Source organism: Priapulus caudatus, unplaced genomic scaffold (assembly GCF_000485595.1).
Source record: "Priapulus caudatus unplaced genomic scaffold, Priapulus_caudatus-5.0.1 Scaffold51, whole genome shotgun sequence".
In the NCBI taxonomy this organism is placed as follows: domain Eukaryota; kingdom Metazoa; phylum Priapulida; class Priapulimorpha; order Priapulimorphida; family Priapulidae; genus Priapulus; species Priapulus caudatus.
Window position 1 is genome coordinate 300,853 of NW_014577112.1, and position 12,744 is coordinate 313,596.

At 43.2% G+C, this 12,744-nt stretch overlaps 3 protein-coding genes across 6 annotated transcripts in view; 2 read left to right on the forward strand and 1 right to left on the reverse strand.

The window, feature by feature from the left end:
• Window positions 1-10,897, forward strand: part of LOC106820893 (sialin-like) — a 50,008-nt gene extending 39,111 nt beyond the window's left edge. For all 4 annotated transcript variants that reach the window (XM_014825486.1, XM_014825487.1, XM_014825488.1 and 1 more), the window contains 4 exons: window positions 9,202-9,318; window positions 9,604-9,728; window positions 10,114-10,272; window positions 10,495-10,897. In XM_014825486.1, the coding sequence (XP_014680972.1) occupies window positions 9,202-9,318; window positions 9,604-9,728; window positions 10,114-10,272; window positions 10,495-10,563 (470 nt within the window). In that variant the 3' untranslated portion in view covers window positions 10,564-10,897. The remainder of the gene's footprint in view (window positions 1-9,201; window positions 9,319-9,603; window positions 9,729-10,113; window positions 10,273-10,494) is intronic.
• The window catches only part of LOC106820871 (sialin-like), a 17,589-nt gene continuing 5,317 nt past the window's right edge, over window positions 473-12,744 (forward strand). Inside the window, exon 1 of the mRNA XM_014825464.1 lies at window positions 473-569. The gene's annotated coding sequence lies outside the window, so the exon portion shown is untranslated. The remainder of the gene's footprint in view (window positions 570-12,744) is intronic.
• LOC106820894 overlaps window positions 7,633-12,744 on the reverse strand; it is a 28,227-nt gene continuing 23,115 nt past the window's right edge. Inside the window, exon 9 of the mRNA XM_014825490.1 lies at window positions 7,633-8,708. The gene's annotated coding sequence lies outside the window, so the exon portion shown is untranslated. The remainder of the gene's footprint in view (window positions 8,709-12,744) is intronic.

Consider the following 12,744-nt stretch of genomic DNA (forward strand, 5'->3'; position numbering starts at 1 on the left):
TGGTGGTGGTGGTAGTGGCGGTGGTGGCGGTGGTGGCGGTGGCGGTGATGATGTTGGTGGTGGTGGTAGTGGCGGTGGTGGCGGTGGTGGCGGTGGCGGTGATGATGTTGGTGGTGGTGGTAGTGGCGGTGGTGTTAATGGGGGTGGTGGCGGTGGCGGTGGTGGCGGTGGCGGTGATGATGTCGGTGTAGTAGCGGTGTTGGCGTTTGCGGTAATGATGTCGGTGGTGGTGGTAGTGGCGGTGGTGTTGATGGCGGCGATGGCGGCGGTGGCGGTGATGATGTCAGCGTAGTGGCGGTGGTGGCAGTGGTGGTGATGATGTCGATGTAGTGGCGGTGGTGGCAGTGGTGGTGATGATGTCGATGTAGTGGCGGTGGTGGCAGTGGTGTTGATGATGTCGGTAGTGGTGGTGGTGTTGATGGCGGCGGTGGCGACGCTCATGTTAATAAAGGTTGCTGGGCGCTTGCTTACAGGTTGCCAGATTGGTAATGTCATCACCCTGCCGCTTGCTGCATTACTGTGTGACTACGGCTTTGACGGAGGCTGGCCTTCGATCTTCTACGTACTTGGTAGATGTCCATAGCATTATTAGTAGACAATTTATTACTAATTCCGTGTTTTTTACAGGGTTCCTAGTAGTTATTTTGATGCATGGAACTGTAAAAATAGCTGGCAATCCCTCATAAAATTCGCAATGGCGCTCGCCCCGGCCGATTATATGTGCTCTCTCTCTTCTCTCTCTCTCTCTCTCTCTCTCTCTCTCTCTCTCTCTCTCTCTCTCTCTCTTCCTCTCTTTATCTCTCTTCCTCTCTCTCTCTCTCTTTCTCTCTCTCTCACTCTCTCGCTTTCTCTCCCATTTTTACCCTCCCTTTTTTCTGTCTCGCTCTCCCTTAATATATCTATGAATTAATTAATCAATTAATCATTTTATAATAACCATATGGGGTTACAGTTATCAACACTGCGGCAACTTGACTGCTTAATTATTACTGATAACTGATCGTAGTGTGGTGATTGCTGTGCAGGGCTTTTGTGTGTAGTCTGGTGTGTAGTTTGGCTGCTCGTCGCAGCGGACACGCCTCACTCTAGTCGCTGGATCTCCCACGACGAACGCCACTACATAGAACACAGTTTGGCCGGCCAGATGTCGCACAAAATGAAGGTGATAAAGACCGATTGAGGAATGCGATGAAATAAAACCGAGTTCGAGAATGACGATATAACTCCGATTTCGATCATATAATAAGTACGCGATTGCGACTGCGTGTTTAAAACGTACCGTGCAGTAGTAGGCAGAATTGTTGTCAATAAAATATCTGTGTTAATTAAAGAATCAAAGCACTCCTTGGCTAACGATATGGACGTCAAAGAGAGTGTGGGCCATCGTTGTTGCTCACACCTGTGCGAACTGGGGCACCTACACATTGCTCACCAACATCCCCACCTTCATGAAGGAAGTGCTCAAGTTTAACATCAAAGCCGTGAGTGTACTCGTAACTGTGTCCAAAATAGAACTCATACAATGTGTCGAGAATGGGCATGAAAATCGTTTCTTTGAATGTGGGATTGTTTAGTTGGGTTTTCTTGTTCGCAGAATGGCGCTTTCTCGGCCATCCCTTATATTGGTTACTGGGTGGGAATCAACGCTGCTGGCTTTGGTGCGGACGCGTTGAGAGCGCGAGGCTGGAGCACAACAATTGTGCGAAAGCTATTCCATTCATCGTGTGAGTATGCAAAACGCACAGCTTTTTGGTCATCTATAATCGGGACTTGATTATCGTCACAAATCGTTCAGAATTGTGGACCGATTAGTTGCCTTGACGTTAAATCACTATAGGCGCAACTGTTATAGACCTTTACACACCTAATACCAACAAATTAGCAATCTACATAAGTATTATTAGTAAACAAAGTATACAAAGTAATACTATAATAACAATAACAACAACAGAAGATTATTACAAGACATTCGTTTAACCATTCGTGAATAATAAAGAGCCAGCATACTGTATACACCATCTTTTTCGCGTACAGATATTTTCGCGAATTCAGACTTGACGGACAATTTCGCGAGTGGTTAATTTCGCGGTCGGTCAATTATGAATTATTCGGTATTATTCAGTATATATAAACTATTCGCGTGTTGTTATTTTCGGGGACGCGTTCGCGATTTTCGCGAAAATTAAACCAAATATACAGAAATATACAGTAACTTAGAGTAAAAATGTCGATATTAGGTATATGTACCCCCTACACGTTAACCCTACACGTTTGCTAAGTTACGGCTACAGTCATCTAATCAAAATCTGTACCACAATATATTATTTTACTTTTCGTCAGCTATGGTCTTGGGAAGTATATTCCTGATAGTGACAGTCTTCCTGGATTGTACGCGGCCATATTTGGCTGTAGCGATTCTCACCGTGGCTGTCACCTTTAAGGCCCTACAATTTGGAGGTAAGCACAAGTATGGAGATGAACCTAAACGAAGCACAGTCGCACAGTTTACCAACAGCGTAATGAAAGCGTGATGGAAATGAATGGGATGGAAAGCTATGATAGCATAAGTTAGTAGTTAATTTGAATTTTTACTGAGTGCAACCTCCATCCGCCTCTTAGATTATTTCCTCGCACCCTTCACATAATTTTAGGGGGCGAGGGGGAACCTGAAGGAATGGCACTTTAAAGAATTGTTGCGTGAAGGAGGCATGAAACGATAATGAATGGTGGTCTATTTTTAAACATTTCCATCTGTCACGATGTTGTTTTATCGTCATAGGCTTCATTGTCAATCATGTTGACATTGCCCCTAAGTACGCTGGAATTTTATTTGGCATCTCGAACACGTTCGCTACACTCTCCGGTATTTTCGCCCCGCTCGTGGTCGGGAAAATCACCACCGAGGTGAGTTTCATTCATTTTATTGATAGCTTAAAGATTGATAATCTAAAATGAAATTGATAGCGCTGTGTACTGCGCATAACGCTCCGTGTAGTGGCATGATATTGACCTAGCTCACTATGTATGATATAAGGAGTAAAACAAGTGTTAAAGTAATCATCAAAAAAATCATCAAAATCTTTATTCATGGCGTTGTTTTAGGGCTTTGTCGTTAAACCATGTAGTTTTTCCATTTTTCGCAAATTATTTACTATTATATAAGTTTTTATAACATGTTTCTAAACAATCATATATATGGCGTAATGCATTAATTATATAGCTTGTTTTGGCTGAATCGTAAATAACCAAAACGAAAGGAGAGTCTTTAAAACGATGGGGCATAATGAACATGCTTTAGCTTGTTACTGGGGAGCATCTCTTCGTCAGTTTTCCCTCTCTATTTTCCACAAACATCCTCTAGCCTGTGTCATTCATCATCTACAGGGTACACAGAAACAGTGGCAGACGGTATTCTTCATCACTGCAGCCATCATGATAAGTGGCGCCATTTTCTATGACGTATTTGGCACAGGAGAGCTGCAAAGTTGGGCCACAGAGCCCGAAGAAGCCGAGTCAATATCTGGGAACGACGAGGAAGAAAAGGCAAGATAGAATATTTTACTTTATTATGACCCTCGTGATCCAACTACCCTCGAACTTCGCACGGGTGCATATTCGGTTCATTTCAAAAGTCAATTCGCTTATTTCTTCAATTCGGCCGTGGCATGCGTCTATAGTCACGTAACCACACTACAGACACACAAAATTATTTCCACTTAAGCACCCTTGATAACCTGCGCATGCAAAAACCTTTAGCAACAACTTTCTTTGCCTACTTACAGGCAGAAAACACAGAGATGGTGGGGATCGGTAAACCTGGCGTTTCGACCAAGATGTAGACAACCAACAACGCTCTCACCATGTGCTGCCAATCTTCAAAGAAATGGCTCGAGCAACAGGCGGCAGATATGCACACTGTCGCTGTGCAGCGTGTAGCATCGGGATGTTAGCATAGTATAGAATATTACAATAAAATAGACAGTAAACTATATAGCAAAGTATGTGGCGTAATAGTGGGATTTATCATAGTGTATTCGCGTAGACGCAAAAATGGTGAAGATGGCTGTATCAGTATCGCAATTTCGCGTCGGGCTTTTAACAGATGCGTTTCTATTGATGGTGTTATATATGATATATAAATGTGTTAGTTTATAGTTTATCCATTATCGTCTCGTAGTAAAATGTTGTTTATCTGACGAATGTGCTGGTGCTATATCACGGCGGGCTTCAATTAGTAATTAAGATAGCTAATTATGCAATTGATGAGATCGGATACTTTAAAAGGACGCTCAGCTTAGTAATATTCAGACTACCCCAGTCTGGTCCAGTAAAAAAGCCCAGTGTGTAGAAAAATAAACTTGGGAAGTGTAGACATAGTCCTACATGACAATGGTTATTATAGCATTCGATGTGGCTGGGCCAATAGAATGATCCCAACGTCCCATGTAGATATTCTAAGCAAGTAACCAACGATTCCTCCAACAACTTCCATGATGTGTCATCGGTAATTTATGAAATCAGCCTGGGCATGTACGTCCCCTGTGATATTCATATGTACAGGCACCCACTACAGACGTAACCGTTTTCTCTCCAACTTGCACTCCAACAATTCGATACGAATGTCGGCCAGATGATTACAGTTCTTTCGTCGCGTTCGCTGGGTACGATAATTCATAGTCCGGCAAACAGGTTGTAACAACCAAGTTGTAATGTCTGTTCAATGGCAACGCTATCGCATCTACGTATATTCGCTAGATACAATAATGTAACCCAAACCCAAGAGGATAGGGGTCCTATCCTCTTGGGTTTGGGTTACATTATTGTATCTAATATTCGCTAGCTCTAGAACTATAGCCCTTCGCTCTGCCATCTGCTTGTGGCAGAGCAAAGGGCTAAAGTTCTAGAGCTACGTATTCGCCTGAGGATCAATCGCACGTTTAGCCTGGTTATTGCCACGGACTTCGTAACGACGATCATTCATATAACATGTGCCATATATAACATGTGCGAGTAAAAGACAAACCTACGGTGACGAATGTAAGACGACATTGACCGTCGGGACCCGCGCCACGGTCCACCACACAGGCACTTGGAGCGTCTCAATAAAAAAAACCTAAATAAACACGAAATGTATTTACTACCAAAGTGTTAATGTTTCTCTATACTCTCTTTCGCCTGTTATTGCCGATAATTTCCTGTAAGTGCCGTTCAAATGCTCCTCTGCAACACACAGGTACAACACACCTGCGGAGCACTACGCACACATCCCATAGCGCGCCAGTTGCAGCGCGCGATGAAGTGTTTTCTCTGCTGACGTCACGGGCAATGTTCAAGGCTGTAAATTCCCACATACGACGTCTGACACTCTGGTCTCACCTTGTCTGACTTGCTTGTTGCGCTCACTGCGGATGCGTAGCTGTCCAGTAACGACGGTAACACGTGCGGTGGCAGCGCGGTCACGTGCTTATTAAATAGACGTTGTTCAATTGGGTGCGGCAGTCATCGTGAAACTAGGTCGCTTCCAAGATCGGTGAATATTACACATGCAATGATTGTAAGCATGTCGCTGTACGTGTGTGCGTGATACACGCACATATGTGTGTGTGTGTGTGTGGGAGAAGAGTATCCGTGGGGAAAGAGTCATGCCGTATAGTGGCGAATGACCGCTTGTTTTTCTCACCGAGAACAGATATTGCGGCCATATACAAAGCCGTCTAACCAAATTTGAAGATGATCCGAGATCGGGTAAAAACTGCCCACCAGGTCACTGCGACTTTTATTTCACCTTTACCTTGACCTTGATCATATTTCATATATAACTCGGCCCCTAATTGACCTAGTGTGACCAAACTTGGTCTACTTACACATCTTGGGGAGAAGGTGGCAGCGTACCAAAACCAGGTCACTGCGACCTTTATTTGACCTTTACCTTGACCTTGATCATATTTCCCTTTCGCTCTCTAACTCAGCCCCTAATTGACCTAGCGCGACCAAACTTGGTATGCTTACACATCTTGGGGAGAAGGTCTGTCGCATACCAAAACCACCACTGCCCTTGACCTTAGTTAGACATTCACCGTCGACTTACATTTCCTCTTCGGCCTCCTAGGGTAACCAGATTCCATATACTTGCACATCTGAGGCACACCAGCTGTCTAGCAAACCTTTGTCTTTGCGACTTATTTAACTTTACCTGCCTTCTACGTCCTTACATATTCCATTTATACTAGATCACGGGGAATACATGTAGTTGGCGACAACTGCTCGTTTCTAGTTTTTTAATCTATTTGATTATTTTTTATATATTTTGTAATCGGGGTTCGCGCATGCCCAATATATCTGCCGAATTATATATAATTGCGACTCACAATATATGGCCACACGCGTTCGTGTACCTTTCGACGAAAAAGCGCAGATTTATACTCGATTCTTTCACTGTCGATTCGGCTATAGCTCGGATTGTAATTATAGCTCGCAGGTCTAAAGGTGCTCATCAACGTGCATGCACGAAGCGCTGCTGGTAGCGGGTGGGCGGTATGCCTTGCAATATACACGTTGTCGACGGAGGGAGCGTGATCATTTGAATTTACAAACGTTGGGGGGAAGCACGTGGTCTCTCGAAAAAAATGCACGAAACTCCTCGTGGTGTTTATATATGATCAGTTGAGTTAGTTGTTCCATGCACCGTTCCTGCCAGTTCTGCTGCTACTCCTGCCACAAATACGGAGTCAATCGTGTGACTCAAACGCTTGGTCGCGAACGCTGCACTATTCGGTGTTAAGGAAGCAACACGAAGGTATACATTTAACGAGTGGTTAGTCTAATTATCAACTGCGCACGTATGACATCGAACGATACATGGCGCGGGCGCGCATAAATCACAACTGATAGACAGACATAACGGAAGAACCGTTTGCTTTGCTGTATATACGCCCTTTTGCGCATATCGTGGTTTCGTGGCAGGCGAACGTCAACTTCCTACCTAGATAAGTTTTTACTGTTATCCCAAGCACATAGTAACGTAGGGAAGCGCACGCGTCGGCGCGCGCTGTCTCTCTATTTCAGGTGAGGGTGCAAGCGAAAACCAACCGCGTACAGAACATTGCAGCTAAAGAAGCTACAGAGGGGAGGACAGGGACAGGAGGGGAGCAGCCTGCAGCGTCGCAGCTAAAGAAGCTACAGAGGGGAGGACAGGGACAGGAGGGGAGCAGCCTGCAGCGTCGCAGCTAAAGAAGCTACAGATGGGAGGACAGGGACAGGAGGGGAGCAGGCTGCAGCATCGCAGCTAAAGAAGCTACAGAGCGAACCTTGCAGGCTGAGGAGGGCAAGCTAGAGAATACTACGGGGACAATTTACCGTATGCGAACGGCCGGGGGACGAAGCTAGCAAGCATACATACGCAAACAACACGAACTGCCTTTGCATAAAACCGTACGATTTGCGTATAAAGGTAACGATAACCATGTTTATGTGACGAAATGATGATTGTGATGATGTGACAACTTGTGATATTTTAGACTGTCTTCTGAGTCTGATTGTGTTCGTTCGTGTGGACAACAATCACTGGTCGCCGTTTAATCCCACGCACACGGCCAGTACCAACAACGAAAATAAATTCTTAAGACACTGTTGTTACTGATAAATAATATTATTGCCAATGTATTAAACCATATATTACATAGCACATGAAACAAAACATAACCAACCATTGCTTTCATAATTAATTACGTGTTCTATATTCAGAATCAACTACAGTTTTGTAAGGTATTGATGGCATTCAACTCCCCATTTTGTATACAAAATATTACATCAAAGGAATACAAAACTACCCACAAACACGTACAAGAAATCACCCTATTTTATATATGAGGTCATCAAACCTAGACAATATATAAGGACATTCTCTAAGAAAATGGTCAAAATCAATTACCTACAGTAACAGTGTGAAGACATTTTAGTCGACACACCATCAATTGCACGGATAAACGATAATTGTGGAAAAAATATAGGGTAGAAAACTATCGAAACCTTTCAATGGTGACTAAAAGGTCTTTTTTCTTATAAACACAAAAGATACGAAGATCTTCGTAGTATTTACAGTGCACATAACATTACAGTTGCACATAACAACCGAGGATTCTCTGCTAAGCTACTAGAAATCTTTCTGCTATAATCATTCCGGTCACATGTCGCTGCTTCAATATACGTTAAAGTTTACTCGGCGACAACGTGAAGCTGCACATATTCACTAACTGTGAAAACACAAATGCTAGTACGTACCCCGAGCATAAAGACCTGTTCTTAGTACTTCCTGTGTTATGTTTGGCTCTTCTAACACGAAGCTTTGTGGTGTTTTAAAATGGGCCTTCTTCATTCGAAGAACGGAATTACGATTCGAAAACGAATAAGAAATACGATGCTAAATTAAGAACTTTCGTGAACGAAGCTCCAACTGTTCCACACAACCATGATTGGCTTGGTTTACATTAATTGAAATACATGGCGTAACCTGACGCGTAATCACTGAGACTATGAGTATGATGCCCCGCGTGCATTCAGTTGCATTTACCCTACGTACCACGCAGCACTCACACATCTGACCCCCATGCACCACGTGTCCCATCTCTTATGACATGATGACTGATGACCTCACATAGAGTGGATGTTGACCCGATGACCTCACACACACTGGATGTTGACCCGATGACCTCACACAAGGGCAGGGCCGTAGCCTGTGTGTGGGGTGGGGGGGGGGTAAAGAGGTAGCTGCCCCTTAGATTTTGGAGCAAAATTAAAAAATAATCTTAACTAATAATCATTAATAATCATAACGTGATTTTTTTGGTCACATATCCGTGAAAGCCTTGGCTCAGACCCACCCCTACCATGGGAATTTGCTCAGCCTACGACCTTGGTGGGCATATTCCCTTCTTCTTCCCCGCTAGACACGGTCCTGCGGAAAGTAATGATATTTTTTAGGGCCATGGTCATTCGAAAAATATTTAAGCAACCCTTCGCAAAATTTCAATCCATGTCTATATCATGAGTAACCCCATTAGCAATGACATAAACTATGGAAGTCGTTTTTTTGCTATTAGCTACGTGCGTGTTTGCTTCATTCGAATTTTCCTAGTCGTGTCATTTGATAATAAGCAATATAACTTAATATATGGGAATTTTAAAATCATTACTTTTTGTCAGCTATGGTCGGGGCAAGTGTATTCCTGATAGTGACAGGCTACCTGGATTGTACGCGGCCGTATTTGGCTGTGGCGATTCTCACCGTGGCTGTCACCTTTTCTGCTCTTCAGTATGGAGGTAAGTACACCTAAAACACAGTTCTACTATTTCCGAAGAGCTGTGTTATTAGGAAATGGAAGGAAGAATGAAATATTAGAAGACTACGAATTAAAAAAAAACGAGGACAGACAACAAGAAAAAAGAAACGAAGTAATGGTGGCATAGATGAAGTCGCAGTGTGGGTGATTAGTAGCGTGAAGAATTATGTAGGAAAGCGTACTATGTAGGAAGAACGAAATGGTAATGTATGATGTTCTATTCTTAACTCTTTACATCTGTAACATTGTTGTTTTATCGTCACAGGCTTCATTGTCAATCATGTTGACATTGCCCCCAAGTACGCCGGAGTGTTGTTTGGCATCTCGAACACGTTCGCTACACTCTCTGGAATCTTTGCTCCATACGTGGTCGGTCAAATCACCACAGATGTGAGTTCCCTGAACATTGGTAACACGCGTGTTAGATCTACAACCTAAAGTAGGGTTTATTGTTACGTGTAAAACTATGGCGCATTTTAATCACTTTTGTATAAGTAAAAATCTACTTTTTATTGTCACTGTTTTTTGATTATCTGAATCAGTTTGCAATGTTTTATTGTACATATTATTGTCTATTGTTATGTCTTTATGTTTTTGTAATATTTACACGATATGTTTTAGTATTAACCCTGGTAGATAAATAGAACTTGGTCTGAAATATACAGACTTCAGTTGCTCACTAGAGAACATGCAATGACTCGCATACGAGTAAGCCTCCGTCAGTTTCTCTCCCGTGTTGTTGCAAAAATCCACTAGCCTATGTCATCCTCCACAGGGAACACAGCAACAGTGGCAGACGGTGTTCTACATCACTGCCGCCATCATGGTAGGCGGCGCCATCTTCTATCTCATATTTGGCACAGGAGAGCTGCAAAGTTGGGCCACAGAGCTCGATGAAGCCGAGTCAATAGCTGACTTCGTCGACGAAGATAAGGCAAGATAGAACTCTTCACATTTTGGTTTTTAGTTGAGCACATACATGTGCGTGCTTGCCCACGTGTGTGCTCGTTCGCATATAAGCAAGAGCACGTAAACTCTAGCTTTACGTAACAGTATGGGCGCTATAGTATAGTATATATTGAGAATTTATCTAGAGGGACAGCTTGAAACGTATGGTTATAATGATCTCTTAAACAGCTACTTTACCTACTTGTAGGTGGAACACAAGGAGATGACAAAGACCAGCAAGCCTGCTGCTGAAAACACCGTTTCAACTAAGATGTAGCCAATGACTTTTTCACAGTATATATTCTCTCGTCAAACTCGCGTGTTATCAACGTTGAAACATATCTAGATTGGAACATGACATCATAATTTTTTCCCCATACTCGTAGACGGGCAGAGACAAGAATATTGTCATCGCCCTACATCGTGCGAATGCCAACACAGGCATCTGACACGTTAACACTTCTGACACGTTTACATGAGTTTGTAGAATGATATCATATGCATGCATCTGATCGGTGTATTCGTCGTAATGCGTTGTAAACATGTAAAACTAAAGTGTAGAGCTAAGTTTTGTTTCCGTGTTTGTTACTACCTAAGAAAGAAAGAAAGAATAGAAACATATCGTTCACAACCAGGCTATGAGTTTATAATAAAAAACGCCATTCTCGGTGCAAGTGTGGTGGTAAAAGATAAATAGACTCAAAGCAAACTGGCTAATGCCGTTTTGCGCGCAGCGTGGTCTGAGCAACACGGGATGCGTGATTGTACCTCCATACATTCCTTGCCCCTCCAAGATTCTATATATTATATAGACTTAAAAATATGGCTGCATTAGTATGGGGGGGCTGGTGAGCGCTTTTGTTTGATTGTTGCATTCTTGACAATTGGCAATCGGCGATTCCTGCGGTTATGTATATATGCAAAACTAAATGCTTTAGTTTAAAATATGTATTATGTGTTGTTCGACCAGCAAATGTGCTGGTGTTAAATTTTGTATATGAAGTAGGTGATATCTATAAAAGACGGACTGTTCAGTAATATTCGAGCAGTGGCAGTCTGACTGAAAAATAATGTAGAAAATGTTTCAATAAAAAGTCAGAAAATAAAGCTGTTTACCTCGTGTTTCTATGTATTTTATGTTGGTGAACAAAGAATCGAAATATATTCATAGACAATGTGGAAACAGCCGTTTGTTCAGTCGTTTGCGATATCGATGTGCTGCGCTTTCAAATCATTTTATGTAAAAAGGCGCAATATAAATTATTAAAAAAAATATATATATAAGCAGTCCTAAAGACAGAATGGGAAGATTTGCCAATTGTAGCAGGCGGCCAGATTTGTGTGGCTGGGCATACGCAATTCCAGTTCTGTCGCCGGCTGCAGGTCGCGCGACTTTCCTCTATATTTTGTAATCTGGGTTCGCCGCAAGCGCCAACTATATCGGCCAGAAAGGAACTCACAATTTATATGGCCTAACACGCGTTCGTGGTCTTTGTCGACGACAAAGCCGCAGATTGCTATACTCGATTCTTTCACTGGTCATCGCCTTATACTTGATTCATAATTATACTCGCAGTGTCTAACTGGGTGTTTCATCAAACGTGCATGCACGAGAGCGGCTGTTGGTGGGGCGGAGAAATGCCTTGAAAATAACACGCTTGTCGACGAGGGGAGCGCTGATCATCTTGAATTTACAAACGTTGGAGGGAAGGCACGTCGGTCCTCTCGAAAAAAATGCACGAACCTCCTCGTGGTGTTTATATATGATCAGTTGAGTTAGTCTTTGTTCTATCGGCCACCGTTCCTAGCATTCTAGCGTTGCATTACTTTGGTCTTCGACTCCCTGCCACAAATACGGAGCAATCCGTGTGGACTCGACCTGTTCGGTCGAGCGAAACGCTGCACTAATTCGGTAAGAGAAGCAACACGAAGGCTATACATTTAACGAGGTTAGTCTAAATTATCAACTCGCGGCACGTAATAACATCGAACGATACAGTGGCGCGGGCGCGCATAAAAATCACAACTGTATAGACAGACAATAGCACGGAAGAATCGTTGGCTTTGCTGTAATATACGCCCTTTTGCGATATCGTGGTCGTGCAGGCGAACGTCAACATTCCCACCTAGATAACTGTTTTACTGTTATCCCAAGCACATAGTAACGTAAGGGAAGCCGCAACCGCGTCGGCGCGCCGCTGTCTCTCTATTTCAGGTGAGGGTGCAAGCGAAAACCAACCGCGTACAGAGGTGCATAGGCGAGTCAGTATATATATATATAGAGAGATGTGTGTGTGTGTCTGTAAGAAAGAAATAGGAGGAGAGAGAGTGAGAAATAGAGTGGTAGAAAGAGAGAGAGAGAAAAAAAGTTAAAGAGAGAAAGAGATAGAGAGAGCGGGAAGAGAAGAGAGCGAGAGACAGTCAAGAAAGACAGAGGAGGACAGACAAGGGCAAGATC